Source organism: Syngnathus acus, chromosome 20 (genome assembly GCF_901709675.1).
Source record: "Syngnathus acus chromosome 20, fSynAcu1.2, whole genome shotgun sequence".
Classification (NCBI taxonomy): domain Eukaryota; kingdom Metazoa; phylum Chordata; class Actinopteri; order Syngnathiformes; family Syngnathidae; genus Syngnathus; species Syngnathus acus.
In genome coordinates, this window is record NC_051104.1 from 7,366,388 (window position 1) to 7,394,228 (window position 27,841).

At 41.4% G+C, this 27,841-nt stretch overlaps 4 protein-coding genes across 12 annotated transcripts; 2 read left to right on the plus strand and 2 right to left on the minus strand.

Annotated features, from left to right (window-relative positions):
• Positions 1–1,162: 1,162 nt before the first annotated feature.
• plcxd2 (phosphatidylinositol-specific phospholipase C, X domain containing 2) lies at positions 1,163–5,500 on the minus strand. Its single transcript, XM_037280022.1, has 8 exons — positions 5,065–5,500; positions 4,717–4,853; positions 4,522–4,641; positions 4,361–4,414; positions 4,115–4,270; positions 3,734–3,844; positions 3,140–3,270; positions 1,163–2,620 (listed from the first exon to the last, which is right to left on the minus strand). Exons 1-8 carry the CDS (start codon positions 5,165–5,167, stop codon positions 2,461–2,463), a joined length of 972 nt encoding a protein of 323 aa, XP_037135917.1. The 5' UTR covers positions 5,168–5,500; the 3' UTR covers positions 1,163–2,460.
• Positions 5,501–5,828: 328 nt separating this feature from the next.
• On the plus strand, positions 5,829–12,271 carry mak (male germ cell-associated kinase). Of its 5 annotated transcripts, none has more exons than XM_037279524.1 (15): positions 5,829–5,949; positions 7,005–7,286; positions 7,916–7,970; positions 8,046–8,167; positions 8,469–8,548; positions 9,214–9,346; positions 9,414–9,585; positions 9,694–9,861; positions 9,935–10,168; positions 10,254–10,462; positions 10,543–10,682; positions 10,749–10,895; positions 11,380–11,499; positions 11,651–11,740; positions 11,895–12,271. In XM_037279524.1, exons 2-15 carry the CDS (start codon positions 7,183–7,185, stop codon positions 12,050–12,052), a joined length of 1,932 nt encoding a protein of 643 aa, XP_037135419.1. In that variant the 5' UTR covers positions 5,829–5,949; positions 7,005–7,182; the 3' UTR covers positions 12,053–12,271. The 5 variants fall into 5 exon arrangements, with proteins under 5 accessions (XP_037135419.1, XP_037135418.1, XP_037135423.1 ...); XM_037279523.1 differs by lacking the exon at positions 8,469–8,548 and adding an exon at positions 8,908–8,990; XM_037279528.1 differs by lacking the exon at positions 11,651–11,740.
• On the minus strand, positions 12,268–13,631 carry tmem14ca (transmembrane protein 14Ca). Of its 2 annotated transcripts, none has more exons than XM_037279533.1 (5): positions 13,547–13,631; positions 12,931–13,015; positions 12,752–12,853; positions 12,603–12,690; positions 12,268–12,524 (listed from the first exon to the last, which is right to left on the minus strand). In XM_037279533.1, the coding sequence occupies exons 2-5, from the start codon at positions 13,004–13,006 to the stop codon at positions 12,467–12,469; spliced, it is 324 nt and encodes a 107-aa protein (XP_037135428.1). In that variant the 5' UTR covers positions 13,007–13,015; positions 13,547–13,631; the 3' UTR covers positions 12,268–12,466. The 2 variants fall into 2 exon arrangements, with proteins under 2 accessions (XP_037135428.1, XP_037135429.1); XM_037279534.1 differs by having other exon boundaries at positions 12,931–13,016; positions 13,528–13,605.
• A 2,058-nt stretch (positions 13,632–15,689) lies between these two features.
• Positions 15,690–27,412, plus strand: tfap2a (transcription factor AP-2 alpha). 4 transcript variants are annotated; one of them, XM_037279531.1, is made up of 7 exons: positions 15,690–15,849; positions 19,325–19,744; positions 20,617–20,668; positions 21,988–22,210; positions 23,248–23,366; positions 24,621–24,762; positions 25,857–27,412. In XM_037279531.1, the coding sequence occupies exons 1-7, from the start codon at positions 15,817–15,819 to the stop codon at positions 26,140–26,142; spliced, it is 1,275 nt and encodes a 424-aa protein (XP_037135426.1). In that variant the 5' UTR covers positions 15,690–15,816; the 3' UTR covers positions 26,143–27,412. The 4 variants fall into 4 exon arrangements, with proteins under 4 accessions (XP_037135426.1, XP_037135425.1, XP_037135424.1 ...); XM_037279530.1 differs by lacking the exon at positions 15,690–15,849 and adding an exon at positions 16,935–17,106; XM_037279529.1 differs by lacking the exon at positions 15,690–15,849 and adding an exon at positions 17,795–18,189.
• The last annotated feature ends 429 nt before the right edge of the window (positions 27,413–27,841 follow it).

Genomic DNA, 27,841 nt, shown 5'->3' on the forward strand with positions numbered 1-27,841 from the left:
AGGAGTGGCTTTAGGCTGCAAAATGAGATAAGTGTTATTGTGGGTCCAAAATGATAAGCCTAGTCTGAAAGAATGTACTCCCACAAACCCCAAAACAAAACCTTAAACATCTCTTGGTACTCTTGGAATGCATCCCCTACAATAGATAATATCAAGGTCATTTAGGAACATACAATTTTGGGGACATAACATGCATTTTATCATAACCACTACTACTGTACAACCTTCCTCAATCTTCTTTGTTCCTTTCTTTCCTGTCTGTGAAATTAAATAACCAGAGGGTCACTAGAAAGTGTAATGGTAAAAGCAAAAATCTTAGATCAAGCAAAAAAAAGAGGGAGAAAAATGCATCATCAGTATAATATTTCTTGCAGTTCATCTTAATTGAATTTCAAGTGTTTCCATAATGAGCTGACATCACCCACAAAAACACACATGGTAACGTTAGGCAGCATTTCTGGGCAACTTTCACAATTTTCATGTGACCTCGGGAGGCTCTGTGGTGATTTTTTTTTTTTATCTTGGCCAGCAGTCCCAACCCGTGATTGAAATCCAATCCCGTTTTCTTCAACCGCATTTTTATGTCCATATGTCTTAAAATAAAATCCAAACCCTTTGAAAAATGTTTCCTCTCAGTAGGATGCCTGATTAATTCTGTAATTGGAGTACTCTTGTATCCACAGTAGTTTTAAAATGATCATAATGTCTTGGCTAAAAATATTATGATGCAACGTCAAGACTATTTGGACCAAATCTTTATTAGGTACAGTCTTGTTTGTTTTCCCAGCTGTTGAAATACCGCAGCAACCATGGGAACAAATGTGTGTGTCATAGATGTGACATCAGTTGGCACCATGAAGCTATGAGCGGTTAGTGCAGTTTACTCACCCTTTTGCTGGCAAAGTGATGTTAAACGTGGTGGCTTGACACAGCAGACATCCTTCCAAGTGTGTGCTGTGTGTTTTTTGATTGTAACACACAGGAGGTTACGCCACATGGGTGACATTATTCTCGATGAAATGCAAAAATGTCAGTTCAGCATCAGTGCCACGTTAGAAGTCAAACTAGTGTTAAAACAAGACATAATTCGTTGTTTGAGGGATTAGTGTCTAATTGTGCTAACTGGTTTAATCCGGCCGTCTGTCCATCCATCCATTGGTTGTTGACTTTTTTTAATCTTTCTGAAATTGTGATGATAACCACAGAATCAGAAATAGCCCAAATATCAAACAATTTATTTGACCAAGCAGCTGCCACATTGAACATACAGTTATTTTACATTTTGATGAAGCAACTTTAGAGTGTCCACTACTGGGAGCTGATGCTTTTTTCAAAACATAAGAAGATACTAGAGTGAGCAAGGACCAATGTAAACAAGAGTGGAATGCTCATCATCAATCCAAGCTGCTCCTTTTCCACTCCCACTTGCCTGCCGTGGAATGCGTAATTACTCCGCAATTAAAATGCTTTTGCCGGTGACTTTTAATGACTGCATTCATGGTTCGGCCATAAGAGGTGACGGGCAGCGCTGATATGAAAGCGCTCGGGAACTTTCTGTTCTTTCCACTGAGGGGGAAAACAGCTGTTGGGAATTGCCCCTCAAGGCAAATCTTTTATTTCTTCTTTTTACTTCTTCCTTCCTATCAGAATTCCTCGAATCCCTTTCCTGTGTTTTTCCCTGCTCAGACCACAGGAATGAAGACACTGCCACTATTTGTAATAAGTGAGCCAACAACACACTTGTATAAATACACACGTTCAGACTCTTCTATCTATTATCGTCATGAGCCAGGCATTAATCAAATATTTAACCAAACCTTGTTTTATAACACTAACAAAAATACTGTCCATGTATACATTGCATGTGATTTATATGCATTGTGTGAACCTTAACCCTACATTTCCTCCCTCAAGGTTTAACTGTATACATTTCTTGTTTAAGCGTAGAAGAGCCACAATGCCTCTTTTAGTTTCATGGTTAAAAACGCTAACTTTAGCACACAAGCAGGCAGTAAAAAAAAAATCACGATCCAGACTACTTCGAAAGCATGCAAGGAAACGGACATTGGACTTATTTCTGCTAATAAATTATTAATTCGACAAATTATGAAGTTTAACGGAAAGGGATCATCTTAAATTGTGTTTCAATTGGTCAGTAAGCAGAAATTAGCTCCACATATCCATTGAATTTTCTGCAATTAATTCATCTATTATTATGCCGATCCTTAATACAAACACAGGCCTCAACATTTGGCACACCTGCACAATCTATACAAAACAAGATGGTTGAGGGGCGGGGCTTTTTTTGCCAGGTGGATATATTTTGCGATGACAACTGACACCTCGTCCGTCTCTAAACCGGGAAATACGCTATTCCCAGAACAATAACAACAGCCACAATGAATGAACAATAGCACGCAAGCAAGCGGTATAAAGCGGCACACCTTTGTCCAGTTGTTGTCATCTCACTTTATGTTCTTTTTCAGACAACAGCAAGTTGTTGAGTCTGATGACAACGTTGGCAAAGTCAGTGAGTTCCACAAAGTCAGAGGTAATGATGTTGACCCCGTCCAACCCTGGCCTCTGAACCTCCACCCAGGACATGATGGCAGGAAGGTTTCTGGTTCAAAGAAAAAAGGGATTAGATCAGATCATGTTGATTTCATGGTGTGGATGAATGAAACCTGTTGAAAACATCCACTCCCTTCACAACCGGGACTGCTGCATGTCAGACGCCCTTTTCTCTCAAATATTTGGCTGGCAGAACAAAACCAGGAAGTCAGTGTGTTTGTCTAAATGCGATAAACAATCTTGTTTCCTCAGAGGTGCCATATTAGAACTCTTGTCTTACTCAAGCATCCGTTCAGGAGGTTCGGTCCCTCAACATGACTGACTTTTTCCTTAAAAATGTGAATACAAGAAGGATTTGTGCTCCAACTGATTTGCATCAGTATCTCCAAGACTGATGAATATATAAATGAATATAAAACAAAAAAGTGGATTTTCCATGATACGTCTCCTTTAAACATTAGTGACTGACTATGCACATTAGTGACATTAATTCAGTCAAGGAAAACTTCTCAGTCAGAAAAAAAAAGTGCTGGCCTAAAATGTCCAATTTGGAGACAAAAGCGCTTACCTTTCCACCAAGTAATTCCGTAGCCCCCAAACCAGACCCTTGGCCACAGTGTTGACCCGAGGTGTGAGGATGGCCTGGGACACGTGGAACGAGCCCCGCTTGGCTCTTTGCTTCAGTGTGCTTTCCAGGAACTAAGCAGAAAAATGCAAATGGAAGCAAATTCAGATCAAGAAGAAGGCGGCAGCCCCACATCAAGTCTCAAGTATGCTCACAATTTCTTCCCAAGAAGGAGTTTTGCCTTGCCTGTCACTCAGTGCTCGCTTCAGTTGCTCTTTTAATAAGTTAGGAATGTGGCTGATGTTCCCTGAGACAACTGAGCCATATATAAATAAGATCAAGTTGAATTGAAATGAGAGATGTGGCAATCTTTAGCCAAGGAGAAATGAATACAAGTCATTCTAGATTCATGGATTGTCCCAGAAATGGAGATTTTGTAAACTGGAATGCCAAACATTTCCACTATTGTTGATCTAGCAGTTTTTTTGTGAGCATTTTCCTTCATTCATGATGATTCATAATGGGGAAAAGTTAATAATAACGTGAAATTTTGTATGAACAAAATTCACATGACTTTATCAATAATGAGACACTTACCTGGATGAGCTTGCTTGGATCAGTTGTGTTTGCCCATGGTGCGGGGATCTTGTTACCAGGCCACATGACAGGGACGCCCTGAGCTGATGGATGATGGTAGAAAACAATCACCTGCAAGAGTCAATTACTGTCTTTAAATGATAATAAGCTGGAAGAAATGAAACTACTGAGTGATAAAATAAAAATGAAGTTAGCACTTACACAAAGTTGGTGCTCTTTTATAGAAATCAAGGACTACACCAGATTGTATATAATTTGAATAAATAAAATCTGACAATACTGCCCCCTGCTGCCGATTATTGTACAATGCTCTTTTCTTCTTTTGCTTTGCTCCCTTGCCATCATCACTCCATATAAATACCGATGTAGTGAGAACCTGACCTGGTATTTGTTTTTCCAGAGGTAGTCCAGTGTGATGGTCTCCACGTCACAGTTCTTACAAAGCTTACTTCCAAACACTTCCTGAAGCATTTTGATGAGGTATTCATGGTGGGCTGACCCCATGGCATAGTAGTGGTTGAAGTCCAAGAAGATGACCTGTGTCAAACATCAATTGGTTGACCTGCTAAACTGGCACCATTCACCAAATTTTTGAAGCTGGTGATAAATACAAAAATAAAAACTTACCTCTTTCCTGTGCCTGCACAAGAAGGAGTTGATTTCTATAAGACCATCTATCACCTTTTAAAACAGGGAAAACATTTCATACTCAAAATCTGGTAGAAGCTATTGTCAGATGCAAAGAAGGCACATATTGGTGTGCTACGTCAAATGTTTCCTTTGCCCACCTTGTGTCCAAAGAGACCGTGGATGAAGAAAATGTCAAGCCCCGGTTGGCCTGGTTTTGAAGAGACCCTGAGATCAAAGTAGCGAATACCTGCATCTAGTTGTTCCTTAAACGACAGATTCTGCGGAAATATACCAGAGCATAGAGTGAGCCTCCGCCGTTACAGAGAATCCAAGGTGAAATTTAGATTCCGTACCTGTGTCATGGACCACTTCACCATCACCTTTTTGGCTAAAACGCTAAACATGGTAGCCAGGTACTTGACATAGACCTTTTGATCAGGACCTACTGGAGCACGAACATCCACCCAATAGGTGAATGAGTCATGAGACCCTGGAGGGGGAAAAAAAGAAGAGCCAAAATTGATGAAAAGATGAGAGCCTGATTCCTTGGAGTCAATGAAAAAGTTATTTGCTGATTAGTCCAAAAATAAATTGCTATCTGGTTTGTGTCATGGATTTGAATTTGGGCTCTAGTGTCCATGTGGCATTTGCATGTTTTAAACAACTAGGTCATTCCAGATACATTGAGGGGGGTGGCTCACCTGGAACTGCAAGGTGTTTGAGTGGCATGACAATTAGTTTGGGGGGCAGCGAGCCCATCCAGTCGGCGTTGGCGTTCCCGATCCCAGCAGGTCGAGTCTTCATGCCTGCGTTGTCCAAAAACGGCCCTTCAGGAAATCGCTCTGCAATGCAGGGGCCAAATGTGGAACGTGTCCCCTCCAGCCATCAGTAGTTTGGATCCACTAGACATCATCTTGCAATGCTAAATGTGCTTGCACCATGATTGCCTTTCTGCTGACTGGTCACTGGAACAAGTTCTGGTTTCGTTGGTAGTGGTGTTGCACGTTAACGACCTTTAGTAATCCTCTTAGGAAGACATTCCACTCATTATCCCCTGACACCCAGCTGTCTCTTATCCCAGGACGTAAAGACCACCCTGAGGCAGGACAGCTCATGTGCATGGTAATTGTCTTTCTTTCTTTCTTTCTTTCTTTCTTTCTTTCTTTCTTTCTTTCTTTCTTTCTTTCTTTCTTTCTTTCTTTCTTTCTTTCTTTCTTTCTTTCTTTCTTTCTTTCTTTCTTTCCTTCCTTTCTTTCTTTCAAGCATATTCATGTACACATGATACAATAAAATATTAATATTTTTACAATTAAAATAGAATTGTGTCAGGTATTTTTACGTCATGGCACTTATTTGTTAAAGACAACAAGTCCCACGATGCATTGCGTTGTTCTGCCGGAAGTAGTGTGTTTTCGTTACCATGGAGAGCGCCCTCGCACACAGACGCACGCACAAAAACACGCGCGCATGCTCACACACTCGCACAAAGGTCTTACTGCAAATGCAAGACGCTGCGTGAATTCTACGGAAAGAAAGTGTCGCTATCACCAACAAGCAGAATACAAGAAGACGCTTCCATAAAAAAGGTGAGTTTAGAACATTTCTTTGTGGAAGGCTGGACTTGTTGGAAGACTGGAAGAGCTGGCAAAAGCTAACATGCCAACCACAATTGTTTTTTGTTGTTGTTTTTTTAATCATCCTCTGCTAAACGGTGATAGATTTTTAATATCAGTTTAGGAACAGAATCGGACTTTGGGTAAAAGTATTTGCTCCATCTACAACCTGTTGTAATAGAGTAGAACAATCGTTTTTTTTTTTTTTTTTTAAATACAGAATTGGCCATAGATGCCTTTCCATGTGCGTTTTGCAGTTCAATTGACCTTGATGAGCCACCTACTGTCATGGGACATAGATACAATTTAATTCTCTTAAATCCTGCTAACAACAGGTGCCATATGTGAGGGTGAAGTGGAGTGCTGGCCATCTGTCCTCCGGCTGTACTTCCTGAACAGTCACAGTGTTCTTAATCTTGAATTTCTTTTAAAAATAGAATAGTAATGAAATAGAACAAAATCTATTTTTGGTCGACTTTTTGAATTGAATCAATCAAATGTTATCAAAGCTGTAATTTATAAGGTCGCAATCCCACATTAAAAATATGACAATGGTAGTGGGGATAGTTGTAATTCTGAGAGAATAAAGTCAGTATTATGAAAAATCTGTTACTGTATATGTTTGTATTTAAAAAATATTACAAACTATAATTGGCCTTTTACTGGGTTCATTCTACAAATTTTGTAATTGCAATACTTGATTGCTTGGCTCAATTCTAACTTGCATTGACCAGACCAGAGTTGACTTACATTCTAAATTTATTCTACTGTAATAAAGCTCATGCATATCATAGTAGCAGTTTAGCGCTAGACAGGCGGGTCATGGCGGTGATATAACATCTTCTCTACATCCCTGTTGGCCTAATCTGCTGAGAGCTCGCTACGTCATCCACTTAAGGTGTGCGTGTCCTAGTGTGACACCATTGTCACTGGGACCAAGAAAACAGGAAGCTACTTTTCGAACAAAAACAAATCACATTGTGGAAATTATTCTTTAGTAGTTGATCATTAAATATATTTCTGTGTAGGCTTGCCATGGCTGACTGCTAACGACGAGTGGTGACACCCCAACCCTCCAAGATGAGTTTTGAATCATTCGCCTCATTTAAACCACTTCCTTGGGAAAGTACAGACAAACTCTCCAGGAAGAATAAGGGAGATATCTAAAAAATCATTTTTCAAAAGCTGATAAAACCATTGTGAGACATGATGAACCGTTACACCACCCTGAAGCAGTTGGGTGATGGAACTTACGGCAGCGTGCTGATGGGAAGAAGCAACGAATCTGGAGAACTTGTTGCTATTAAAAGGTAAGGAGGATTTTTAGCTCTGATGTATGAAATGAAAATTATATCACCAGTTGATTGGGAAATACATGCTTTTAAACAAATGGTACTTTTGATTCTTGGCCCAATGTTATTTTAGCCTATCAGCAGGGGTAACCAACATGTTTGTATGTCTTTGTTTCAGCAGGCTTCAATAATACATGAGCAAGCCAAGCATGTGTGTGCAGCTTGATTGTTTGGTTACTATGTAAGACAATACATGCACGGTGGTGAAAGGGAGTGAAAGTAGAGGGGAGGAGGGTGTGTCACTTTGCTGACATGGTGGAAAGGGAAGCCCGAAAATGGCAGGCAGCAAATCTATAAGGAGATTATGATATTCTCTTGAGTGCCGTGTTAACGGGAGCTAGGGAGTTTTAGTATAAATAGCATTGCGAAACACGTCGACTTTACATTGAAGCTTACCATATGCATGTACAATTATGCAATTTTATATCTTGGTTATTGTTATCATTCAAATAATGATATTCAGCTATGCAGGAATTCTGCCTGAATTTTAAATGGCACTATCAAATCATGTGATTTAATGTGTTTCTAATATTTCCTCTACCTTGTTCAGCTGAAAGAACTCAAATATTCACAATTCTTTTTCACAGAATGAAGAGGAAGTTTTATTCATGGGAGGAATGTATAAACCTAAGAGAGGTCAAGGTAAGAAGGGTTTTTAATTACCACTAGTACTGACTATAACCTGGCTATATTACATTACTGCTTTCTATTTGCCAGTCACTGAAGAAGCTGAACCATGCAAATGTTGTCAAGTTGAAGGAAGTTATCAGAGAGAATGATCATCTGTACTTTGTATTTGAATACATGAAGGAGAATCTCTACCAGCTTATGAAGGACAGGTAAGGAAATATATTACAATGCCAGGAGGACATCGGTGTCAAACACAAGGCCTGGGGGCCAGAGACGGCCCGCCACATCATTGTATGTGTCCTGCAAAGACAAATAATTTGTCAATACTAAAATTAGAAATGGCCTTTTCTCCAATTTTCATTACCATTTATCTTTCTAAAATATTCGAAGTTTGTAACTCATTTGACTCACATGATCACATTTGACTTGTAAGATTCCAAAATAAAATGTTCCATGTGACGTTTGACATGAGCCTGACTTATGGGAATTCTTTTAATCTTCTGTTTACAGAAGGAAATTATTCCCCGAATCAGTGATAAGAAACATAAGCTTTCAGATATTACAAGGTCTATCATTTATTCACAAACATGGTAGGTGTTTTGCAGTTCCAAATGAGTGGCCTCACACTATAAGATTCCCTCTTTAATGCTGTATCAATGGGGAATGATAAATGACCGGAATATGGATTTTTGACTGAGCAAAATGGTTGATTACTGGGTGGAATCTTGTAGGTTATGAAGTCACCATCGCCGTTTGGCTTTACATGTCTCTTGCCTATTTCTATTAAACTAGTTGGTGGATTCTTTTTCACCGTCTTGCGGCAATAACAAAAAATACAACTGTACAAATCCTGCTGATGTTTCCACACATCTAGTTTGCATGTCCCTTTCTTGACTTTGGTCTTTTTGTTTTGTTTGTCTTGCTTTTCCTGTCTTTGGCCTGATGTTAGAGAGAATAAGATGTTCTCAGAGAATGAACTTAGGAACATCATGTTCCAAGTATTAGCTGGTTTGGCTTTTGTGCATAAGCATGGTAAGTAGCCTTACTCTGTCGCCACTTCCTCTTCTGTCAGTAGAAGGAGTAGTTGAGTTGCATTTGTTAGAATTCAAAAAATAACTGGACAGAAAATACTGACATTTACAGCAACACTCAGCATTTTCAGATTTTGACATTTGACTTTTTGTCCAGGTATCTTTGCTCATGTAGTATCTGCATATCTCAACTACCATTACAGAATGTCAAATATTGATTCCAGGTTTCTTCCACCGAGACATGAAGCCAGAGAATCTCTTGTGCATGGGCCCAGAACTGGTCAAAATAGCAGATTTTGGTCTGGCTCGGGAGATCCGATCAAAACCTCCCTATACTGACTATGTGTCCACAAGATGGTGAGAGCTTGTGTTTGTATTCAAACATTCCCTCTTGTATTTAACCGAGATTATTTTTTCTGCCTAGGTACCGAGCACCAGAGGTTCTGCTCAGGTCATCTACTTACAGTTCTCCTATCGACTTGTGGGCTGTTGGATGCATCATGGCAGAACTCTACACACTCAGGCCTCTTTTCCCCGGGAACAGTGAAGTGGATGAGATTTTCAAGATCTGCCAAGTCCTAGGTACTGTCAAGAAGGTGAGACAAATATGCACGATTTAATCAAACAAAAATACTTCATCATGGGTAGTGTGAATGAAAAAAGACAGATCAAATGATGATAAGGCATTTTATTATTTTTGTTAGCTGGAGTGGCCAGAGGGCTACCACCTGGCTTCAGCTATGAACTTCCGCTTCCCTCAATGTGTGCCGACCCCCTTGAAGACGCTTATTCCCAATGCCAGCAGAGAGGCCATTAATCTGATGAAGGACTTGCTTCAATGGGATCCCAAAAAACGACCCACCGCCGTACAGGTAAGCGTCCCAAACTACGGCTTCTTGTAAATATTACATAACTGTATTGATAATCTGTGTGGTTTCTGGCTAGGCCCTGCGTTACCCATACTTCCAGGTCGGACAGGTCTTGGGTCCCCGTCCTCACAGCCAAGAAGCCAAGAAGGTCCAAGCCCGACAAACTATCCAGAAGCAGGTCTCGGATTCTCGGGTGGAGCCCAAACAGTCCTCCTCGGAGGTCAGGGCCTCTGAATCATCACCCCAACAGCCTCTGCAGCAAATCACCCTGCCTCAAGCTTCCAATAAACCCGGTGGCATCAACCATGTCGTGAGTCCCTTTGAACTTGAATTCTAATCTCTGACAAATGCATTCATCCCGAGCGTGATACTTGACTATGACCGGCTGCCCCCAGGAAGCAGCATCGCTGGGCAATGAAAACAAAATTGATCCAGGTGGACAGGGCGTGGTGAAGAACGGAAGACGCCGCTGGGGCCAGACGGTCGTGAGGACATCAGACAGCTTGGATGATCTTGATCAATCAGACATGGCTGCTTCTCACTCAAAAAAACCCAGTTTGGGAAATTCAGAGGAGGAGAGGAACTCAAACAAACTTCGGCCACAGTATGTGCTGAAACTTAAGACGTCAATTGTCCAGCTCTCGAGATATTTACAAATGCAATTTCCTTTTTTTAATCATACAGAGCCAGAGAAGACAAACCTCTGTATTCCTTCAGCGCTATTACAAAACTACCTAACAATATTAAGGTCGGTCCAGTGGAGCCCAATGTGCCAGGATCTGCGGCGCGCCAGCATTACCTCAGCCAGTCCAGATACCTGCCCGGTAAGACTCCACTGCTTCACTGCGACTCGTGCGACAATCTAATGCGGCAGATGTTTGTTTTTCAAGGTTTGATCGGCAAGACGCAGGCAATGTCAGGAGAAAAGGCGCTGAGCGGTATGACGTTACGGGACTTGTGGGAGAACTCTTCAAACACTGTAAACAAGACAATTGTTCCCATTGGAGCAGGATTACCCGTCAACAGAGCCAATCCCGGTGAGAAGTCATCAGGACACAAATGAGAATGTTGTGGTTGGTGGATGTGTGCTGTCTGAAGGTCCTTGGTTTTCAGATTAAAGTTTATTTTTATTTCGATCGGTTCAGTTAATACATTATGGTTGGGTGTAACAAGCGTTACGAGTTTAAATGCGCACTTACACTGGAGAACTAAATGAGGCCCAATAAATAGACCATTGAAAATCAACCACAAGTATCTTCATAATGGTATCAAAATTGCTAGCAATGTCTCTATTTTTTAAAAGTGAAGACAATTTGTCATTTTAAGTATTGACATGAAGTCCATGCACAATTTGTCTTCGAGGGCCACAACAAATGATGTGACGGGCCATATCTGTCCCCCGGGCCTTGAGTTTGACACCTTTGATTTAGACTGATAACCTTCTAATGAGTTTTTCGACTCTGTTTCTCCGGTTAGTGTAATGGACAGCTCATTGTTTTTACTTCCTTCCTTCCTTTTCAGGTAATTTTGTGAGCACCAAGTATAACTTATCCGCCGGCTACATCCCTTCATTACAAAAGAAAGAGGTTGGCTCTGTGGGACAGAGGATCCAGCTCGCTCCTTTAGCCGGCCATCACACGGGTAAACAATCCTCTCGGGTATTTCTGTCCAACAGACTAAAGCTTTACTGAAACCTCCCACTTTCATCTCATTTCCAAATGTTTGTTTTTAAGCATGCGCATGCAGATCTGAACTCACTTGAGGTCTTTCTTCTCATTTCACTTCCTTTCAGTCAATTCTTCCTCTTCTCCTGAAATCAAAAGAGACAAAACAAAATGTTCAAAAACAAAATCCATCTCATCTTCGAGTGAAACTAACGAAGGTATTGTGATTTTCTAAACAGCGGCTGTGATTTACTTGGACATAGATGTATCGTTTAGCGTAAATAGACAGGACTCACCTGAGTAGTATTTCATTTGAGCTGAATGTATCTGACAATTATTTGACTCCATGTCTAAAACACTATTTTCTTCTAGATTACAATGGTTGGAAGAGGAGGACAGAAAGAACTCAGCTAAAAGGCAGCAGCTACTCAGTTCTGGGGAAAACTGGGAATCTCATGTCCAGAGTTCCCGCTGTCCAGCCGGTCCACGGTAGAGTCGACTGGACTTCAAAATATGGTGGAAATCGGTAGCAGGGTGAAAGAGGTGATTTCACTACCGGTTGAGTAATAGCAAGTATTGTTTCTACTGCAATGATGTTGCCTCCAATTTTATTCACCCTTGTAACTCACTGGTACAAGTCTGTACTGTAATGTCAGATGGCATCAATTTATGTCATGTTTGTTAATTGTTTTGTAGATGTTTTATACAAACAAATAAATAAAAAAAAAAGAAAATCACTAACATCTAAATGGAATTTGATGCTTTATTTCAATCTTTTTTTTTGGTACAAAATGAGTTTAGCATACAATGTAATTCATACTCCAAGAAATGAAGCATTGACTTGAATTAATATTTTATTTGCATACAATATTTTTGCAGAAAATAATACTAATTAAAGCTAATGCTTCATTTTTCTGACTGTGCGTAAGTGATGGTTCTTCTCCTCAGGATTGCTGAGGTTTGTTTAGAAGCGCCATGCTGAGTTTCCCCACCATCAGAAGACTTGGAACGCAAAGAAATAAAATCAGGTCACTTTGACAGTGCAGAAATCAAACAAGTCATGCAACGGTGCAAACCTACCTTGCACCCGCTATGAGGCCAGCAGGCATGAATTTCCTGGAGCCATAGAACCTTTTTCCCATGACACCTGTCAGTGCACCTGATGTAGCTGGAACACACCACAATGTGAAAATGGAAAAGGCAACACAATAATAATCATAAATCCTTACCTAGAGACAGCCAAATATTACTGGGGTCATTGGAGATCTGATAGGCGCCAACACCTGCAAGACCCCCAAAGAGAAGTCCGGCAGCCAGGGAGGGAACACTGCCTGAAAGAAGCCACACAGAAGAGCTCAGCACCTGCATCTGACATCCCGGACGTGGAGGACGACTCAATTGCACGTACCTGCTTTCACATAGCCGATGACTCCCCCTGATGCCACCAGGGCTGCATATCCATATCCCACCCAATCCACAGACATGTTTGAAACCTGTCAGTACCAATGTTCCCATTGTTCAATTTAATGACATTTAAAAAGTGACAAAATACCAACAAAATAAACATGGAACCGCTTTAAGACGACACGACTTCTACATTAGGAATAAAAGTTGTGCAGGGCAGCACAAAATTGTTCATACTTAAAGAAGTAAAAATCAAACATTACATTTGGCTGATGTGATCACAATGCGCAAGACAATATAGAAACAACTTTGAATTTGCATGCATTCCTCATTATAGCAGAAAAACTCACAGATACAACAAGTGCTTAATATCTAAACAGCTAAACATAAAATAATGACCACGATGACACAGCGCACAGTTTAAATTTCCATGCGTCTGGCTGCAGAGATAAGCCCAACTGTCACGACAAGCCAATGAGCAATACGCATTTTAATTGTTTCACATATAAAAGCAATGCACGTTTAGAAACTAAGCGAGTTAGCGTGACACTTTGACGACCATAGAGTCAATGTAATGTTCAAATAATATGTAACACTTCCGCAGAAAAAGAAAACACAACCTTGCTTGTCTGGTTTGTCCTCTGTTGTTGCCTGTTCCCTGTTTCCCACCGGAAGCTAATTGTAGTTACACAACGCTTTGGCGAAATGTATGATGGGAAGTTGTGTTTTTAAAGGCAAAGCCGCTAAAACACTAATACTGGATACTTTTTTGTCTACCCCTATCCCCTTTATACTTTAATAGGCATCTAAATTTAACCCATCCCTAGACGAAAAGTCACGCATTATTCAGTTTATATTTTGGCAGTAATACCAAAGTATTAAAGACAAAAAAAAAAAAAAAACATCTTCCAGTTCTGTTTTGCCAAACTTTTGAATAATAATTATTTATTTGCTATATTTTCGGATCCTCTATAACTAAATCCCACTCATTCATGTAGAATTGAATCTAAAATCTGAAGGTTAACTCTTGGTTAGAATTACCTATGCCCATTTTGTAAACAACATCCAAAATGCTTGCTTGTTTTCACTGGTTGTTCTTTTAATGGAGTCAATAAACACGACCAAATTATTTTGTTAAAGTCAAACAACGTAGTGTTTCACTTCACTTTTGGGGGCGTAAACTGCACATTTGTATTTAAGCGCAAGATGGCGCCAAAGGATAAAAGTAAGTTGCATTTAAGTGCCACTTGTGTGCCTCATGCTTTTCTATCGAAAGGTGGCGTAAGAACACCACAATTTATGCACATCAGGGTCACACACATTCGCTCAATACAATTTGTGCTGAAGAGGCATGACATGTATTCAAAAAGTTGGACGATTTAGTAAATTTAGATATAAAGTGTCATTTAAAAAAATATTTTTCTTTTCTTTTTTTTATAAATATAGAAAACATGTCTGACACGTACAGTAACATCGGTGACAAGAACAAAATAAAAAAACGATACCAAAACAATTCAATAACAACCGCAAACAGTAAATCGATAAATACAAAAACATTGTTGCCATTGCTGCTGTAATAATTATTTCAATGTTAATGGGAAGTGCCCGAGGTGCACTTTCTGACGCTTAAAGACAGCTTGCAGGTTTAGGACATCATACGCCTCGGGCCTGGTGAATAACAAGCTCCAGACAAACTGGCTGGATATTCAAATAGAGCTAGTTAAGGAAATAAAATACGGTCGCCATCTCCTCTAGTTTTAAAACAATATTCACCACATTTAGTTTTTGCTCGATTAGTTCAGCTGTTAAAATGTCTTATATTAAATAAAATCAGCGTAGTCTGTATAATATATATGAGAGCGAGTGGGACGTGCAGGTACAAGACGGAATTAATATGCAGTACAACAGAGAAACATAAAATGCATTGAATAATTAAGACTACTATTATAATAAATATAATTTAAAGCTTTGAGCACGAGCATCACGAGCGCACGTGCCAGCGTGTGTGTGCGCGCGCGCACGTGCGCGTGCGTGTGTTTATGCGCGCACTTACGTACGCACATTTACATGCGCGAAAAGAAGACAAGGGGGTGGGAGCTCACTCACCGTTGGCTTGAGGCGGTCTCCGTATTAGAAATAAACAGTGGCTAAATAAATAATGACGACACGGCAAAGAAGTGCAGGAGCCAACAATGTTTACCGTTTGAGTTTTTAACTTGTTTAATATGATCTTCTAACGTGACAAAACGGTGGACAAAATCGTAGGCCTATATTTATACCTAAATAAATTAATTACTAACAAAAGTTTTAGTCATGTAGATTACAAACTCAAAGGAATGTAAAAATGAAATAATGAATTATTACAGCGACTGGTCCAGGGTGTACCTGGGGCGCCTTTCACTCAAAGTCACACGCGCGTGAAAAAGGAATGGGTGAAATAAATTGTTATCCCTCATTTAATAAATGTTTTAGAATTTAAAAATTATATTACGTGATAACAAAAGCATTTTAATTTTGATATATAGTATATGATCTACTTATATGTCCATATTTTCTATATATTGTGTTAAAATATTTCACTTATTAAAAAATATATTGATCAATTGTATGAAAATAAAATAGAGTATAGCCTAATCATATGACAGGCGTCCCACGTCAATTCACGTATATAGTTGATCGCTCCTTCTCCACACCCGCTCCAGTGCGCATGCGTTCACAGGTTGCCACGCACCCCCCCCCCCCCCCTCTCCCCCTCCCTCCCTAGGCCAGGTGAGACGATCTGGTCCAGGTAGAAAAAAAGTAAAAGGTTTTACTTTGAGACCGGAGGCTCACGACTCGGGCGGTTCGACCAAAACAAAGCAAGGAACGAAGAAGACAAAGAAGGAAAAGCATGTCAATTATGGGCAAAATTGGGGAATGGCAGGTATGTGCTTCTTCTGCTTGAAGACAAAGCTCCGCTGAATGTGCGAAAAGTGTCACAAGTGTCGACTTGTTGTTAGATGGCGCTTTACGCTTTTGACTGGGTTGTCTGCATTATTGACAGCATATATTGGATTTTGCAGCCTGATGCCTTTGACTTTATTAATAGCTAACATATTTCTTTCGATTTAAAGTACTATATTGGGACGTATATTATTTAACATCTAAATCTGCTTGCACATAACATGGCACTTTTAAGTACATGCGGAAAATTGTGGGATTTACAAGTTTTTAGTTCAGGCAAAAAATAATGTATTATGGTGTAAGTTTCCGATCCTAAAAGACCCTCACTCAGATGCTGTCATTGTCAGCCAGTTTCGTTGCTCTTTGTCTCATTAATAACAACTAAAAAAGACGTGACAGGGGGGTCGTCCACCCCCAAAAAATGTTAATCCAGATTTGAAGCGGGCCAACGCCTTGCGAGAGAGTGGCGGGCGACCTGTCTGCTCACCTATGATCCTACTGAGGTGAGGGCTGGGCGCAGGGGCCGGCGACAGGGCCGAGCCAGGCTGCATTTATCCGCTCATTCACATGAAACGAGACCATGTTGTTGTGTTAATTATTGACACCCCCAAAAAATAACCCACACAGGTACTCCGAGGACCGCCTGTAAATGTTCAGCCTTTTTACCATAACAGTACAAGAATAGCCTCACAAGGTCTGCGCTCTCAATGGGATTAAAATAACAGTTTGAAAAAGAAAGACTGACAACAAAGTGTGTTGGCTGCTACATGCATAAGACGTGCTGCCCCTAACAACTTTAGCTACGTTTTCACAGCCCCCCCCCCCCCCCCCCCGTCCCCAAGCGCGCGCACTCAAACCCCCAAAAGTTGCATTCTAATTATTATTACTTTTTTTTTTTATACCTGTGCAGTGTCCACGAATGTTGCATTAATACTTCCGTGCGCACGCGTGCGTGTTAGTCTGGGTGAATCGCAGTTGATATGATAATGAGAGCCAGTCGTAACTCCAGCCCTCCACTTTCACCATTAGAGGGAGACCTCAGAGCGCAAGACAGGGAAAGGCAAAAGCAGGCTTGCGCGCGCGAGCTTCAATAAAAAGTAGTTTTGGAGCTGAGCGGGGAGCACAGTTGACTGAGTGCAAAAACTGGGCGAGCGACACCTTGACTCAATAGTCACCTCAGCGTCCCATGAAAATGCTCTGGAAATTAACTGATAACATTAAATATGAAGATTGCGAGGTAAGGGGCTCCTCTTCATCAATTCATACATTTTTCATTGATCTATATTTAAAACTAATGCCGTGGGTTTATTATTAGACATTAGTGTTGTATTGTTATTTAAATGTATCATACTTTTGACAAGTGAAAGCAAGTGTTAATCAACAGTACTACCACTACTACTACTACTACGACTACTACTACGACTACAAAATAATAATAATAATAATAATACTAAATTATTGTCATTATACAGAAAAGGAATTCTACATTATGTTCCATAATAGCTTTCTTTTATTTTTCCATATTCTACATTAAACGTCATTTCTAAAACACAGGCCTATGACCAACAATCTTTTTTGAACGCATGTTTTGTAATATTCCTAGTTCCTGCCGAAATGTACCCCTAATCTTAAATGACACCTGATAATAATAAAATGACAAGTGTTCACCTACCCTTGGATCGAATATAAATAATTATTTTGACTTCTACTCGGCAGGTGTTTTGCAACACAGGCTCTTGTATTCAGTGATTAAATTGTGTTTTAACGTGTGCAATTTGAATCGTGAGATCATGCTGCTGCTGCTGCTGCTGCTGCTGCTTGAGGATGTGTTTGAGACTAAGTGGCAGCTGCTGCTGCTGCTGCTGCTGTTGTTGTGGCCATGGACAAAGTTAGACAGTAATATCAACGACTTGTTTTGGACTGGAGAAGCCAGTTGGACGTGTTTTCAGAGCACACCAGGTTTGACGGGACAGGCAGCCCTTCGTAGGGAACGAATATTAAAGAAGAAGCGTCTAACCACATTTGCTTTCACGTCGTGGTTGTTTTAGTATTTTTTCTTCTTTATGGCAAGTATCGCAAAAACATGCGGGATTTGGCCATTGGAAAAATGCGTGACGGGTCGGGGAAGGTGCGTTTAGCCGTGCGGAAAAGTTGCGCCTGCCGAGCGATCTCGTCTCAGAAGATTTTTTGGTTGCTATTTTTTTGAGTGCCCAGTGGATTAATTGGATCCATGGAGGATGTGTCAGGGTCTGAGGTGGAAAACAAAAGGTCTGGAGACAAAAATGAACTGGTCCGAGCTGGCATATCGTCGTCCTCAGAGGTGCATACACACACTATCTTTCTTTCGTTCTTTCTTCTCGTCCACATCTTTCTTTTTCTTTTTTTTTTGCTTTGGCCTGGGACCCTTTTAAACCCCCTCCCCTCTCGTTGTGATTCGTCAGAGGAGAGTGAATGTCCCTCTTTTTGTCTCTCGCTCTCTCGCTCTCTCTCAACTCCCTCCTTGCTCCCCCCTCTCTCTCTCGCTCTCTCTCTCTCTCTCTCTGATTAGATATTCTGATTCCTCCTTTCAATGGACGTCATTTAAGCGCAGACTTTGTGCCCCTGACTTGCGTCCTCCGCTCCACGCACCACTTCCGACTATTCTTTCTGGCGCCCCCACCCTTCCTTTATGTATATCTATTTTTTTTATTGTTGAAGTGTTCCGACACTGCTGGTGCGCCATGCCCGGGCTCTGTTAGGAGTCCAGCAGAGAGGAAAAACGAAGAAGCGGCTAATATGAGATCGAGCGAGGGGACAGCAGCATCGTGATAGCAGGGAAGGAAAGAGAACAGAAGAGAAACTTTTTGCTTTTTGATCGGGGTCCAATCTTAAATCCACCAACGTCCTTGAATGCTTTTATTTTTATTAGATCCAAATGAAGCGCAACGGGGATGTAATTTATTATTTCTAATGGATTATCGCTCTCTTGCTGGGGCACGTATCTGATCTGCGGGGCCATCGCGATCTTTTGCAAGGGAGTCTTTTTTTTCTGGGGGGGATTTTTTTTTTTTTGGAGGGGGTAAATCGCCTTTCTCTCAGCTCCAAGAATCGTTTTTGAAGTTATATATTTTTCAAAAACATCCTAAGATGTTAGTGCACAGTTTTTCCGCTATGGTAAGTTGCTGGAACCTTGGCTTGTCAAATTTGACGAATTTACTGTGCACAGTAATAATATGGTTGTTTCATAATTGTCAGTATAGGGAAGTGCATGCGCAATATGTGCATGCGTAATTTTGAAAATGTGTAAAAAAAAAAATCTTGAGATTTTTTTTCATAAATTGTGAATGAATAGTCGTAATAATTTGATTTGTGCACTCGGGCCTTGCTTAAAGCTTGAAAGAGTCTGATTATTCGAATGCTTGTCAAATGTATTTTGAGGATTCATTTGTATGCATCTCCCGCCCGCCCCTCCCCAGGACCGCCACGACGGCACCAGCAACGGGACGGCAAGGCTACCTCAGCTGGGCGGCGTGGGCCAGAGTCCCTACACGAGCGCGCCGCCGCTCTCTCACACGCCCAATTCAGACTTCCAGCCCCCGTATTTCCCCCCACCCTACCAGCCCATCTACCCGCAGTCTCAGGACCCTTACTCGCACGTCAACGACCCCTATTCCCTCAACTCCTTGCACGCCCAGCCGCAACCGCAGCACCCGGGCTGGCCCGGCCAGAGGCAAGGGCAGGAGAGCGGCCTGCTGCACCAGCACCGCAGCCTGCCCCACCAGCTGTGTCGGGACTACCGCAGGGAGGTGCTCCTACCGTCCGGCCACGGCATTGACACGGGACTGTCGGACTCTATCCAAATCCATGGAATACCTCACTCTTTAGAAGATGTCCAGGTAAGCTTCTTTTGCTCAATTCAAGTGCCAAACTGGTGTCACAAACGCGCACAAGAAATTGCGCCTTCATCATTAAATCATTTATTTTGCTTAAAAAAAAATAAAAAAAAGACTTTTGCTTAGCAACGCATATTATTAAACAATTAACGCAAATTGACGTGCGAGTGACATCGTTTTCTGATTATTATGGCAAAGTGCGCGCTTAATACGGCAAAAATTATTTCAACAATTTGTCCATATTATTTGCTAATGGAAGTTAATCTTTATTAATTATTTTTGGAAAAAACGTAAACCTTAATCCCCGTCAAATGTGAAGATTATGAAGATCAAAACCAAATAGCTACACAATGTGTTTCGTTTATTAGGTTGTTCTGCTTAAAATGCTTCATATTAATACTTTTTATTTTAATAATACAAAATGCTGCAATGATTTAACACGTGTTAAAACGGTCCGTAGCCCCGATTCTCACGGACAGGGGGTCTTTCATCGGAAACAAACACCAAAAATCTTCTAATTAGTTCATAGGCCTTTAATAGGCTGCTGTCGTAATTACTATTCAATCTAGATTTGAAGTTGCCTTATGAGTGTGTGCGTTTATGTGCGTGTGTGTGATGAGAGGGCGGAATTAGGTCAGGATTATGGGGCGACACGGAGTCGTTATTTAAGTCTGACATTGTCTTGCACTATTATATGCCTTCAAAATAGAATACGCGTATGCTATTAATAAAAAATAAAAATAAAAAAACACTGCAAGGTGCGCAATAATAATAAACGGGTATGATCCGTGTTTGTGTAATCGCGTTTGCGTGGCTGATGTATGTTTTACGCCTTTGTGCCTAAATGTGCTCTTTTTTGTGCATTTCTGTCACAGCCTGTTGAGGATCAAGGAATTCACATTCCCGACCAGACTGTAATTAAAAAAGGTAAGCAATTTCCTCCGAGATAGATCATGCGTGTTTCTGCAAGTTGACACACACGCGCGCGCGCACGCACGCACGAACGCGCGCGCGCGCGCACACACACACACACACACACACACACACACACACACACACACACACACACACACACACACACACACACACACACACACACACACACGCACACACAGAGAAAATTCTGCTCGAGAGAACTCAATGCTGTAATGCCTGACTGATCCTAATATGCGCTAGCCTATTTTTCATTACATGCTTTCCAAGTGCATCAAACTGGGTTGCACCTTCCCCCCCTCCCCTCCTCCTCCTCTTCGTCTTTCTCGCTGATGGAATTTACTGTCAGCGTTTCACATCATGCGCGCACATGAGTTGAGAGGGGCTGGTGGGCTTTGTGAGGCCCGGCGCTGTATTAATGGCCAGTGGATTCGCTGGTTGGTGGAAGCCCAATACAGCGGCAATCACGCTGCACGGTCCAAATGCTCAAAATGGAAGTCAGTGACGGTGGATGGAGCGCATGCATTGGGCCTGCTGTGTGGAGGATGAGAGCGTGTCGCTTGGAAAGGGGAAAAAGAGGGCCATGAAAATGCACTTTGCTATAATCACAAGCGTTTTGAAATCTGGTTTAAAGCCAATTTAGTTGGATTACGCCGGCTCTTTTATACATACTATGCGTGTGATACAGCGAGGGGGTCTTTTATTGTTAATGCGTTCTGTCAGGACCAATTGGCGCTCACCAGCAGCGTTTTCCGATATCACCCTATTTATTTTTGTACTGCATTATTATCACTATTGTTTTTATTCCACGCTCTTTATCTGCAACATGATAATTGGCCTCTTAAATGTGTAATCTCAAGAGTTCGTTTGACTCCCATTGTCTCTATTAGGCTCCCCTGAGCCATTAATGTCACAACTGATCCATCCAAAAGAGCGCACAGTCCCTCTTTGTCTCCGGTTACTGCGCACCAAAACAGCGTGAAGGCCAGTCGAGCAGCACCCACCAAACACCCTATATCTCTTACAGTCAGCTCTATATTTTGCCATTGAAAATATCGAGTACACATCATAGATATTTAAAACAGCATGTGATAGCAAATGATGATAAAAGTGCTGTGATTGTGCCGTGACTTCAAATTGATATTTTTTCCAAATGCTGATTTTCTTTTGGCGTGGCAAAGCTGCTGAGAGTATACACATGTGCTACTCTAACCTCCCATCTCATTTAGTTAAGGCTTTGCATTGCATGAAATTCACTGAGCACGAATTCACCCCCCCTCTCCCTTTAACCTCCCTCCCCTCCTCCCTTCTAGGTCCGGTGTCTTTATCCAAGAACAACATCTCCGGCATCCCCATCAACAAGGATGGACTCTTCGGCGGGGTGGTCAACCCGAACGAGGTGTTCTGTTCGGTTCCGGGTCGCTTGTCTCTGCTCAGTTCCACGTCCAAATACAAGGTGACGGTGGCCGAGGTACAGAGACGCCTCTCGCCGCCCGAATGCCTCAACGCTTCACTGCTAGGCGGCGTGCTTAGGAGGTGAGGAAAAAGTATGATACGTACTGTCTCTCTCTCTGTCTCTCACTCTCTCTCCCTCTTGCTCTCTCTCTGTCTCTCCCCCTCTCTGCCCTATACCAAGAATAATTAAAATCGACCAAGCATGACACCTTGCTGCCGCATTTAAAGCAGGAGGGGTGTGTGTTAAATTCCATATTAACTTCACCCTCTCTCTCTCTCTCTCTCTCTCTCTCTCTCTCTCTCTCTCTCTCTCTCTCTCTCTCTCTCTCTCTCTCTCTCTCTCTCTCTCTCTCTCTCTCTCTCTCTCTCTCTCTCTCTCTCTCTCTCTCTCTCTCTCTCTCTCTCTCTCTCTCTCTCTCTCTCTCTCTCTCTCTCTCTCTCTCTCTCTCTCTCTCTCTCCCCCCTTCTCTCAAATTAATGGAGGTTCAGCTCTATAGGCCCACTGAAGGCATTACACATGAAAACATTGGTCTCTGGTGAACTGTCTACTGAAGTGCTGCAGCCTGTAATAGAGCTGCCTATTAACTAGGGCTTTATTTATTCATTTTTGCACAGTGTGTCTGCCAGTGAGACACCAAGCTCTTTTTGGGGTTTATTAATGACAGGTTTCCCAAATTTTCGAGTTTAAAAACCTAAATTAGAAATCCAAATTTACTAACATCATATGGTGCCACGACACACATCCCACAATTGTTACATAACGGATCAGAAATTAATATGAATAAATCTAGATAAAAAAAGGCCACTTTTCGTTTTCTTTGGGTGGTTCTGCGCAACACGTTTTGTAGAAAAACAACCAAATAATTGAGTCAAATTGACCCAAATAGCAGCCGGTGTCTTCTTAAGCCATGCATACAACTATTTTTTAGAGCATATGATCAATAACAGATTTTGGATTCTGGACTCAACAAAAATTGACGCTTCATTTCAGAAAGCATTTGGACATTTTTGGAATATTTGCATACTGCTAAAGATGAGTGTGTGGGGGCTCTGTTCACAGATTAGCCCACTCACAAAATTCCACCGCGCTGAACGTGTGCTCCATTTTATTGTTCCAGGGCCAAGTCTAAGAATGGAGGGAGATCCTTGAGGGAGAAACTGGATAAAATCGGCTTAAATCTACCTGCGGGCAGACGCAAGGCAGCCAACGTCACCTTGCTGACGTCACTAGTAGAAGGTGAGCTGCAGCAAATCACGTTTTATAACGCGATACCAGGTGGTGCCCCCCCCCCTCCCCGCTCTCTGTAGCCTTCCCTCTTTTTCTCGCTCTGTGTTGGAAATCAGCATATGCGCTCATGCGTGTAATGTGAAGCGACTTTGCCTTGCAAGTAATAAAGCATGAAGGGTGTGTGTGAGTGTGTGTGTGTGTGTGAATGCGCGCGCGCGTCTGCCTGCCTGCGCGCGTGCGTGGAAAGTGCTGGTAATTCTCGTGGCTTTTCTGTGTCCCTTGCAACAGCCTCGCGTATAGGTCCACGGCTGGCCTACTTTTACGCGCGGAGGGGGTGACTCCGTTTGTCGTGTTAATTATTGGGTGCTGCTTGTTTATTGGGTGCCGCTGAACCCATTTCACCACGTGGACGAAAAGTCAATTGATTTATTGCTCTAAACATTAATAACGTCTCGTTTGAATGGCACTTCTCCGCACTTGCGTTGCATACATGTTCAAATATTCACTGCGTATTTGTGAAGCCTATTTGGGAAGATGTTTATTGAGCAAATTGCACGGTGCTTTGCAGACCTCATTATTCAGCGGTGTACTGTGAGTTTAGAAGAGGTGATGCTCAGTTGGTCCCTGTTAATCATTGTTGCAGAAACTAATGCAATATTCATCGTTTTGTTTGTATTTTAAGCGAGGATTTTGGAGAAAGAAAATGTTGCTATTAGACAGTTAGTTGCGCTATAATTAAAACGCTGCCATTGGTTATTGCTTCAAACCATGGAAACAAGGAGGCTAGACTTGAGTACAGATTTGATGCGAAGTGACGCATGTTTGCGTGGCGTTAAGGCTTGGGGGCAGGAAGTGCTGCAGGAAATTGAAAGCAAGGACTTGGAGGCTACTAAAAGTTAGATTAAATTAAAACGGGTAAAATATGTGAAGCGAACGTGAGATTGGAGCGCTCACCTGTGTGCCAACGGGTTCTGGATTTTTATTGCTAATCGATGACGCGGTGCCTAATAGGACACTCCGTCTATATTTCAATCCAGTATTGTTCGCCTTCACGATAACGTGTTCTCGCGGCACCGCCGGAAATTATAGTCATTTTACATCGTCTCCATTTCGTTTACCGGGCTGCATTTTTTGCTACGATTTTGGATGAAATTCCATCGTTGTGCGTGAACTGCTGTGGGATTTGATGTCACTGTATTTAATAATAGACAAACGCATCGAAGCTAATGTTTTTTCCTCCTCCCCTTGCATCTCTCCTGTCAGGCGAAGCGGTACATCTTGCCAGGGATTTTGGTTACGTATGTGAGACCGAGTTCCCCGCCAAGGCAGTAGCTGAATATGTAAACCGTCAACACTCCGACCCAAACGAACAAGTCCAAAGAAAAAACATGCTACTGGCTACGAAGTAAGTGCGCACTCTCGTTCTGCTTTAATGAGCTCGGGGCTTGACATGTGTATGATCTGTAGGAACCAGCTGCACGCATTATGCAGAAACATTTCTTTTTTTTGGGTGGGGGTGCAAAGTTTGACCAGAATAAAAACAATACATATTGTCGATGAAATTCCTCTAAACAGCGTTGTGGTAATAAACTTGAAAAAAGAGCGTGTGCGTTTCGTGGGTCACCTTATATTCGATTTGGGAGCGAGAGAAAAAAAACACATACAACCCCCACAAATATTTTGGCTGATTTCGTTACTGTGGTTTTAGTATAAAAAGCACATCAAGTCATGAAAAAGAAAGAAAACAACAGTAATGTAAAAAAATAGCGCACGTCAAAGTCAACGTCATTTCTAGGTCACGTTATAATTTATTCGCATTCGTATCGAACACGCCCTTTTAAAATTTGTTTAAAACCGGGGGAAAAAAAAGAAACAGAACATGTCTATATTCCATTTAGGTCACGTAGTGTAATAAAGGCTTTTTAAAAAAATAACAATAACGAATATTATTCATTTATATTTCTCACGACACAAGATGCATTGGTATTTTGGCAGATTTTTTTTTTTCTCACACAAAAATACATTTAAATTAAAATAACACCCAAAATAAACAATTACACGTATAATGTAACAGGTGCTTGTCACTGATGGGATAGGTCACGTCATAGTCATTAAGTTTGAGGCTTTTAAAATAAAATAACGAAATTTTGCATTAGATGTAAAAAAAAAAAAAAAAAATCGCTTTAAAGGAGCAGATAAATCTAAATGAAAAAATGTTGAAGCATGTCATGTCGCCGCTAAGTCACGTGATCTTGCGTTGAAAAAAATAACGTGAGCCATTAGATTTTTTGTAACACAAAGACCCCCCCCCCCCCCCCAAAATAAATAAAAACGTAACTGTAAAAAATAAGGCAGGGGCAAGTCACATGACTAACTGGTCACGTGATTGACTCTTTTTTCTTTTACTACCTAAATGTGCAGCCCCCCCCATTTTCCTTTCCACAAGCGCACGTTACGTATTAGCATACTAACAGGCCATTTGCGGTTATGTCTCCACAGGCAAGTGTGCAAGGAGTTCACGGACCTGTTGTCCCAGGACCGTTCGCCGTTGGGGAACTCGAGGCCGCAGCCCATCCTGGAACCGGGTATCCAGAGCTGCTTGACCCACTTCAGCCTCATCTCGCACGGTTTCGGCACGCCGGCCTTGTGCGCGGCCGTCACGGCCCTGCAGAACTATCTGACCGAAGCCATCAAAGCCATGGACAAAATGTACCTCAACAACAACCCCAACAGTCACTCAGATAACGGCACTAAAGGCGACAAAGACGAGAAGCACAGAAAGTGATACCCCCCCAACCCCCCCTCTCCATTAAGGGGCCAAATCCCCGGGGGCCCTTTTTTTGCCCCCTCCCACCCCACCTCTTCTTGTCTGGGCTCTCCCACCCATCCAATATAAATATTATAAATAAAACCGTGCCACTTGCTGATCTTGCCACGTTTTCTTTTGTCTAATGATGGCCAATTTTTTGGATTCGCTGGGAAAACGACACAAGAATCTTCCAGCAGCTGTATTATTATTATTATTGTTGTTATAAAAAAAACCCGAAAGAAAAGAACAGCTCCAGGGTGTGGAAGAGGTGTGTTTGCTCACAAAAGACGTCTGATGTTCTCCCACCACCTTCTTTTTTTTTTTTGAAAGAGCTGCAAGCAATGGACTGAAATCCAGCTACCCATTTGAATTTTGTGAGACAAAAAAAAGAAAGAAAAAAAAAACGAAAAAGAAAAGAAGAAGCCCAAAGATGGACGAATTCTTCTATCAGTATTGTGAATAATAACTTGGAGAAAGTCAACAGAGCTCCATGTCATCACTTCAAACTCTCTTCTCTCTCCAAGCGACCAACTTGAACTTTTTCTTTTGAATTTCAACACGATTCACGGTTATATAAGGGAATCAGTGTTCATGTATGTATATATTTATTTATGTGTAATTTAATGGGAATTGTAAATATGGTGCGTCTGTTGAACCCTTTTTTTTTTTTTATTTATCTGGTGCCTCCTGTTTTAGTGGGTTTTAATATTCGGTTAGTTCTTCATGTGATTTAATGGTTCTTAGGAGAAAAAAAAACAGAAGTTTGGGGTCTTTTTTTATTTTATTTCTCTGGGATATTTCAATTCAGCCCTCTTGTAGCATGTTGAGGCGACATTGAAGCAAGTGAACAAATTGAATAGAAATAAACTTCCACTTCTCTCTCTCTATCTATATATATATCATCCTTATTCCGTTTATTTGCTCATTTCACACCCAGGAGAACGTGTTGTTTTTTTGGTTTCTATTTTTTATACAAGATTTTAATGTGTCGTGCCAATCAGAAATCACCTCCTGTTCCTCCTTGAAGCGCCATAAAAGCAATAAATTGATTTTTTTGTTTTTCTAAAAAAAAAAAAGAGTTCCAAACACTTTATTGGGATACACCTAATCTTGTTCTGTCCGATCATGTCCAAAAATTGGAGGCGATTTTAGCTGTTATTGTATAGACACGTGCTGGCAATAGTTCCCAATGCCTGATGTATTATATTCCTTTGTTGCCCAGAAAAAATAAATATTTGATACGCTTCATCTGTACATTTATTTATTTTTTCACCCGCTTGATTTTTTCTTTTTTTTGCCTATTTCTCCCATTGTGAACGGCAACAGTACAGTAATTGAGTTTAAGTCTCCCTTGACGATATCGCTTTTACAATACGAGCTGAACTCATAGCTCCCCCTCAAGTATAATAATAATAATAATAAAAATAAGATGTAAAAATAAAAGCCTTCAGATTGGTATGCAGGCCAGCAATGAGCATATAGTGGTGTTTGAAGTGTGCGAAAGAAAGAGAGAGAGAGGGAACCCTCTGGGGTGTATATACAGCCCTGCTGGTCTTCAGCATTGTTGGAAGACATGCATCAAATATTTGTTATGTTGTTTGCCTCTCAGTGTAATCACCGCCGTCGTGCGATTCTCTCTTTTTTTTGCGTCGCTGCTGCGTGTGGCCTTTAGGCT